General features: G+C 31.8%; 2 protein-coding genes across 4 annotated transcripts; one reads left to right on the top strand and one right to left on the bottom strand.

Annotated features, from left to right (window-relative positions):
• The first annotated feature begins 140 nt into the window (after positions 1 to 140).
• On the top strand, positions 141 to 3,557 carry LOC116841261. 3 transcript variants are annotated; one of them, XM_032808987.1, is made up of 6 exons: positions 141 to 253; positions 593 to 761; positions 827 to 1,607; positions 1,685 to 2,337; positions 2,583 to 2,694; positions 2,778 to 3,557. In XM_032808987.1, exons 2-6 carry the CDS (start codon positions 632 to 634, stop codon positions 2,998 to 3,000), a joined length of 1,899 nt encoding a protein of 632 aa, XP_032664878.1. In that variant the 5' UTR covers positions 141 to 253; positions 593 to 631; the 3' UTR covers positions 3,001 to 3,557. The 3 variants fall into 3 exon arrangements, with proteins under 3 accessions (XP_032664878.1, XP_032664877.1, XP_032664876.1); XM_032808986.1 differs by having other exon boundaries at positions 188 to 323; positions 2,778 to 3,000; XM_032808985.1 differs by lacking the exon at positions 141 to 253 and adding an exon at positions 260 to 419 and having other exon boundaries at positions 2,778 to 3,000.
• On the bottom strand, positions 3,372 to 6,587 carry LOC116841262 (3'-5' ssDNA/RNA exonuclease TatD). The gene is made up of 2 exons (XM_032808988.1): positions 6,348 to 6,587; positions 3,372 to 4,794 (listed from the first exon to the last, which is right to left on the bottom strand). Exon 2 carries the CDS (start codon positions 4,765 to 4,767, stop codon positions 3,853 to 3,855), a length of 915 nt encoding a protein of 304 aa, XP_032664879.1. The 5' UTR covers positions 4,768 to 4,794; positions 6,348 to 6,587; the 3' UTR covers positions 3,372 to 3,852.
• Positions 6,588 to 8,322: the final 1,735 nt, after the last annotated feature.

Genomic DNA, 8,322 nt, shown 5'->3' with positions numbered 1-8,322 from the left:
TGTTACGTATAATATAGATTTACAGTACTGGAAGTGAATATCGGAACGCAGCCAATAGTTATAAGTTACAAGCAAATTGACCAATCACAGTCGATTATTTTTGAAAATAATCTAAATGTCTCTATATTCCAGTTCAAGTGAAATATACGATATCATTCTGGAAGTTGGCTGCGTTGTTCTGCACCTATGTAAATCGGAAAAAACTGTCTTATTACATCTGACTGTAGTAAAGTAGCGAGCTTTTACTAAAGTAGTGAGTTTTTACTTACTTGATTAGTGTTATTTTACTTTTACACTGATGATATTTATCAATAATTTTTCAAGTACGAAGTAAATAAATACTCGAAATGTATCTAGAGAAAATTCAATATCAATAAGAGTTTCTAACCTATTATTTTATACTAGTAATCATAATCCGGGTAATATATTTTGCTGTTAATACAAATTATCTCAGCACTCTAATTACATTCACATAACTCAATGAGATTAATATTATTAAATCGATTATTTAACATATTAATATTATTAAAATAAGTCGGTAACGTTTTAGTGATAACAGCATGCATAGTTAATACTGTTTTATAATTTACAGATTAACTGCTGCTGTAGTATAACATCAACTTCATAAAAAATGGAAAGGGCTTTGAAGAGACTGTTGCAGATATATCCAATTACACGTAATTGGATGGCCTTGTCAAATTATATAGCACCATTGCAGTGTATACAGAATGCATCACAGATGTATAGCAGTAATTTTTCTGGTAATTGAAAATTTTGTATATATTTGTAAGAGATGAATATAATGTTCTAGAAAAATATTTTACAGGTCATACAGATTTGAGAAATGTTACTATATCTTTGTCAAGGAAAACATCTTACACTATTAAAGTAGCACCAGAACCTATGAAAATACTAGATGTAGTAGCAACAAATCATATAAATATGTCTCTGAATGATGCAGTCAATACTTTATTTGTGTTATTTGACACTGCGAAAAGAATAAAGAATTTAGATCATATTGAAAGTCACATAGGCTTTATACATTTGTGTGAGATAATAAATAGAGGTGTTAGATACTTGAATATAAATAATGTCATTAAATGCTTGAAGATACTCATATATTTCCAGACTCAAGGCAATACCTTGTTGATTCAATCACTATTACAAATGATTAGAGCAAATGTAAATGAAATGTCTATTCGTAATATAATATTTTTATCCTTCTTATTAAAAAGAATGGAAAGTACACCCTTGAGAGATGCTTTATTGATAGCTATGAGTGTAGTGTTTGAGATACAATTACCAACAAAATTAGAGACAGATGACATTTTTTTTCTGATGGATTCATTGAGATTTATGAGTAACCATAATATACAAAATCAAAATATAAATGATATAATTTTGAAGTCATTGTGTAAGCATAAACATACTTGGAATATACAAGCAGCCAAGTCAATCTTTTATAGCTTGTGCATGATGCCTCAGCTATCTCCGCTAGGGTATGAAATATTACCCAATGTACAAAAGATTCTTATATCCAAGGTGGACGAATTAAGTATCAAGGACATAGCAACAATACTTAAAAAATTAAAAGTTGCCATTTTAAAGTATGTTATATAATTGTTATATCAATATTATATATGAAAAGTATAATAAGAATCCTTATGTTATATTATTGTTACAGAAAACATATACTTTACAATGAAGTATTCGTGGATACTCTTATCAATTCAGCGTTATCCTCCAATATTGGTTATACAGAAGGTATCAATGTGCTCAACTTGTTGAACCTTCTGGATCATATACATATACCCTTGTTAAAATGTCTGGCAGCAGAATGCTCCGAGAATCCGACTCTTTTAAAAAATGAGTCGCAGAAAAATATGATATCTCTTCTACAAGGATTTGTTAATGCTGATTACAAGCCAGTATTTTGGGACACTATAAGAGAAGCAATAATAGAAAATATTGAAGGAAATTGCAGATCTTACGATAACTACGATAAAAGCAATAATTTATTAAGTAGATTCACTCTATATCTGCTTGCGTTAGATTATTACAATCCAGATTTACTCAATAAAGTCTTCTCCAGAACTATAAGAACTGATGAAACAATGAGACATATTTGTATAGAAGAAATATTACTTTTATATCAAAGTGTTAAAGCGCTATATCCCATGTACGATGGGCCATGGCCGCAACAAAACTTACTTGAGTATGCTAATATGAATCTGAATCCTGCACTTGAATGTTCTCTCAAACTAGGATTGGAACGAGCATTAGGTGGCTCACAATATGTCCATAATGATTTAAAGACAAAACTTGGCCATCATATTGGTAAGATGTCATTAAATATTTTCATTTGTGGTTAATAAGATGTAACATATTGTTCTCCACAATTATTTAATTTAATTATTAAATAGATTCTCTCTTTTTCTCTCTCTCTCTCTCAGATAATGCTAAATGTTTTAAATTAGTATAGTTCAAGTAATTTAAAATTTCACTATTTTCACTGTATACTAACATCTTATATAATTATTTTCAACATAAACAAATATATTAATAACGTTTTGTCATTTTAGATCATGTGGTTGTAATGAGAAAAGGTGGATATCCTATTGCAATTAATTTAGATACTATTAGCGATAGAATTACCTATGTTGAAGATTTACAAACTCCAAGTGAAAGTCAAATGTAAGAACGTTCTCAATTTAACGTATTACAGCTGTTTATTTTTAATCACTCGCTCGTTGCTAACGCGTTATTTTGCGTTTCAGAATACTTATTTTCAATCTTCCAAATAAAGCATATGCTGTGAATTCGCAAAGATTAAAAAGTACATGGGCGTTAAAAATAAAGTCTGCAGAAGTGCTAACCAAGTCCAGCGCAGTTGGTATAAATTCGAATTTTTGGATGAAGCTTCCCGAATACGAAAAAATTCCGTACTTAATGCAAGCTATAAAGCTGAAATGTGAAGATCGTTTAGTCTCAACTAATTAAAAAAAAATATTTTCATCATAATTAATAATATAGAAAATATATTGTTCTCATGAAACAATTGCTGAAATATTTCGAAAATATTTGACACTAATGGTACAATGAGAGATTATATAACAATTTTACATAATAGATATATGTGATTCAATTTTACAGTTATAAATAGCTGTACTTCAACCAAAAATCAGAATCGACAGATTAAGATAGAAAAAGTTTTAAAGTATATAAAACAAGAAACAAATTATTTGTATTTAATTATGAGTAACTGGCATAACCTACTCTATTATTTCCCTTCTCAATGTATAGTTCCTTGTCTTTAAAATCTAAATCTAACTTATTTATTGTGTAAGGATAAATGTACATTCGACAAAATATCTATATAACAATTTATTTGTATGAAAATATTTATAATACATCAACAATGAAATGTATAATACTGGACTCTACGTATCTGTTATATATACTATCTAAACAATATTTTATGAAGAAATGAAGAAAAACGCGGAAATCCAGAAATATAAGTCCAGAAATATCATTATAATAAAAATATTTTGTATATACATGTGACATATGTATATAGATAATGGATTAAATGTATATAGATATCACAAAAAAAAATACAAATTTTTGTGATCTTTCAATTAATACAGATTCATACAAACTTATCAGTAAACTTCGTTAAGTGGTCTACAAGCAGCCGGTTTCGCTACCACTTCATAAAAAAAAGAGAACGTCGTAAAGAAATAGAAATATCGGGGGCTCAAAAATGAAGCATTAATATGCATTAAGAATGTAACTTCCATGTAGCACCTACTAGCACCATTTTATCAGAAACTTCGAGATCCGACATTAATATCATTGATTTAAACCGAATAGTTTCAGAGCGTTAAAAGCTGTAGCCAGCGCAACTTCTTCCGGAGTAGTTCGCATAAACGCCGCCACCATTTCCACAATCGCTGGCAAGGCACACGGTTCGTTACGTTGAAAGGTACAGTAACGGTGGAGAAACGTCATAGATCGCGTGGTCAGAGCATCCTTCACATGTACTGGTAATTTACTGGCTCTAGTATTAGGATACATGAACGGCGCGTCGGTTTCGACCAAAATTCGGTCTAATGGTGCTTGTCCTCCCTCTAACAGTTGTCTTATCCCGCTGTCGGATTTGTCTTTGCACAGGTAGCCCGTGATACCCAGGTAAAATCCTTGGTCCAGGTAAACTTGGGCCTCTTCCGCGGTGCCGATGAAGGAGTGAATGAGAACGGGCGGTAAGCGATTCTTGTATCGACCAAGGACCTCCAGTACATCTTTCTGCGCTCCTCTCTCGTGTATAATTAACGGCTTGTTCAACGTACAGGCCAATTCTATTTGTTTGTGAAAGACTGCGCGTTGCGTTTCCGGCGCTGAAAAGTCGCGGCTATAGTCCAAGCCGCACTCGCCGATCGCCACGCATTCCGGATTGCCGGCTATGCTTTCCAGCTCTTGCGGGGTGTCAGGATCCTCCCACGACTTGGCGTCGTGTGGATGCACGCCCGCGGTCGAATACAGAGTCCCAGGATATATTCTAGTTAGCCTCAGTGCTTCTTTGCTGGAACGAATACTCGCACCTGTCACCATGATTTTCTGCACGCCAGCATCCTTCGCCCTTTGTATCACACTGTCTAAGTCCCGACTGTACTTTTTATTTGTAAGATTGGCACCAACATCGACTATAATATAATTTTCATAGCACTGGGTCATGGATGAGGGAGCGGCTTTCTCTTTTTCAGCCATTCTTTTTATCTTATATATAACAAAATACTGAAATAAAAGAACTGCAATGAATATTCAATTGTCAATTTTTTTTTATAGTTGTTAGTGATGAATATAATAAATGATGGATTATAACAAAATGATGAAATCAATATAACAGCTCTTATTCTGAACAATTAATAAATAACTTCATCGATAAGACTGCCTCTAAATGTATAATATTTATATTTATAAACTAAAGTGTTTATAAGCTAATCAGAAGGCTTATAAGTTACTTTTATTAATATAAGTTTAAAATAAGAGCCATATTCATTATTCATAACAAAAATAATATTGATAAGATAAATGTGTTATCTCCCATAAAAACTAAACTTTGTCCCAAATTTATTGTAATATTAATAATATATTTGTATTTAATATTTCTAAAAAAAGAACCTTTGAAAGTTTATTATAAGATATTTCTTTATACCAATTTGTAATATTATTTAATGAGCATTCAATCATTAAGTCTGTATTATTCAATAATTAGGACATGATTAATTTTTTAGTTCAATCGCTACAATTCGTATTATCTAATATCTCATTAAAATTATAATTTTTATATGTATTCATTATTTTATTTTCTATTTTATAGTATAAATTAGTAAAAATTTTGTTCTTTATATGCCACCTTTGTCTTTATTTTTTTATGATCCTACTAGCTTCATTAAAGTATAAAGTTAAAAGTGCCACATCTTTTTTTGAAATAGTATATAGGATACAATGGTGTATAGAATACAAAATTCTAATTAATGACACAAATTAGTACAAAATGAGTACTAAATCCAATAGGTGTGATTTGACTTTGCAAATTTCTGCTAACTTTAGAAAGATACCAATATGTATGTATGTATGTATGTATATATATACATACATACATATTACTGATAACAAATATTATTAATTTAATAATAAATATTACTGATACGATAATATGTGTATTATCATATAATAATATACATTATCGCATCCTTGTTTTGTACCAAGAACGATCGTGCTCTTATTGCGACACTGACATCAGTGGCAATTGGATGTGATCGACTATTTTTAGAAAGCATACGTATGCTCTTAAGAAATATAATTCAAACGTATGTCCTAAATATAAATTCAATAGGTCCACCAACGTTAACGATATTCCTTCTGTATTTAATGCAAATTAAATTTAGAACAAGTGTGTGTGTACTTTCGCAAAAAATTAAAACACGAGTAAAAAAGATGACTAATTGATAAGGTATTTATGTATTGTTATCACGCAAAATTTCAATATCACAAACGAACACCGACCGAATGCATGCATTTTACATAACAGGTCATTGATACATTGCTTTAAATTAAATAACTACGTAAGAGGTCATGGAGTACAAGCATTGGTGGATTAAAGTTCTTGTGACGGATGATTAAGCACTTAACCTATATGAAGAAAGCTGTATCAACGGCGAACAAATATATCTACACGAGGCGGAATTGGATTGTGATTGTTTAAAACGAGGAGGAAGTGTCAAACAGATCAGTGCGGAATCAATTGTAGGTCAATAAAAATAAAACGACAGCGTTGAACATACCTATTCCTAACCTCTAAATGTATATTTGCACTGTTTCCAGTACGTATGATGGATTCGAATTTCTTGAACAACAATCAACTTTTCAATCGCCGCTCATATTTGTTAATAGCACAATCGTTACAAACACGCACTATAATATTACATTGCTGCACGAAGGAGAAGAACGTGACACACTCCGATCAACTTTGATACTCTGTTGTTATTATTATAGCTAGGTTCGCCAATCGTAAGAACAACGTTCGCCCCAGTGATGTCAAATCGTAAAAAATTTCCTATGGTCGGTATTCATAGTGAAATCTTAAGCTCATTCAACAATTGCGTGAACGTGATTGAAAGTGATTACGACAACCTATCAGAGTAAAGCAATCAGTGAATAAAACATTCAGATTGGTTGACTCTTACGTTCACGACTACGCTTACGCAATTATAGAATGGGCTTTATATTTAAAGCGTCTTCTACAATGGCAGTAGGAGTAGTAATAAGAAATAAGCAGTAAGTAAATAGACCAATCACAATCGATTATTTTTGAAACGTGAGAATGGAATTGGTCAATTTGCTTACTGCTTATTTCTTTCTACTACTCCTACTGCCATTGTAGAAGACGCTTAAGGGCTGTGACACACAGAAAAAATTAAGCAGTATGACGTAAGCAGTAAGCAAATTGACCAATCACTGTCGTCGATTCTTGGACCGTAAGAAGAAACAATGACTGTGATTGGTCAATTTGCTTACTGCTTACATTTTACTGCTTAAGTTTTTCTATGGCCGGTATTCATAGTCGAATCTTATTTCAAGACAGTCTTAAGTAATATCTTAAGATGCGAATACGGCATTGTGATTGGTTCATGACGTTTCAAGACAGTACTTAAGATGATTTTAAATATAAGATCGGACTATAAATACCGACTTATGTGCCACCAGCTTAAGTATATCTTCAGATGATGAACGGATCATTTCATTGGCTACGGAGTATCTGAAAATGAACTTAAGCCAGCTTTAAAAATAAAATCCGACTATGGGCGGAATTCATAGTCAGATCTTATATTTAAGATTATCTTAAGTATTGTCATCTTAAGATGTCATAAATCAATCACGAGTTGGTTGTACACATGCAACATTTTTTAATAGTTCCGGTCATTAAATGCAAAAAAATATACTTTTAAAAAAAGGTGGGCTAAGTTCTCGCAGCGCACCTAATCAGTAAAATCAACTATTTCTTTAGAACTATTGTTATATATGATATAGAACTCTAGAACTATTGTAAAACAAACCGGAACTCTAAAGAAATAGTTAATTTAAATAGTTTTCTTGATTAGGTGCGCTGCGAGAACTTAGCGCACCTTTTTTTGAAAGTCTATTTTTTTGCATCTAATGACCGGAACTATTCAAAATTGTTGCATAGAGCTCTAGAACTATTCAAGAGAGTATCAGAACTGCAAAAAAAATGGCACATTTTGAAATATGGTGTGCCAAGACTTGGCGCACCATATTTCAAAATGTGCCATTTTGAAATATGGTGTGCCAAGACTTGGCGCACCATATTTCAAAATGTGCCATTTTTTTTGCAGTTCTGATACTCTCTTGAATAGTTCTAGAGCTCTATGCAACAATTTTGAATAGTTCCGGTCATTAAATACAAAAAAATAGACTTTTAAAAAAAGGTGCGCTAAGTTCTCGCAGCGCACCTAATCAAGAAAACTATTTAAATTAACTATTTCTTTAGAGTTCCGGTTTGTTTTACAATAGTTCTAGAGTTCTATATCATATATAACAATAGTTCTAAAGAAATAGTTGATTTTACTGATTAGGTGCGCTGCGAGAACTTAGCGCACCTTTTTTTGAAAGTCTATTTTTTTGCAGTTCTGATACTCTCTTGAAAAGTTCTTGCATAGAGCTCTAGAACTATTCAAGAGAGTATCAGAACTGCAAAAAAAATGTCACATTTTTAATATGGTGTGCCAAGTTCACGCAAGA

The sequence above is a fragment of the Odontomachus brunneus genome, unplaced genomic scaffold (assembly GCF_010583005.1).
Source record: "Odontomachus brunneus isolate Ranch 3 - 2012 unplaced genomic scaffold, Obru_v1 Obru_scaffold_015, whole genome shotgun sequence".
Lineage (NCBI taxonomy): Eukaryota > Metazoa > Arthropoda > Insecta > Hymenoptera > Formicidae > Odontomachus > Odontomachus brunneus.
The sequence above is the reverse complement of the archived record's forward strand: the minus strand, read 5'-3'. Positions and strand labels throughout refer to the sequence as shown.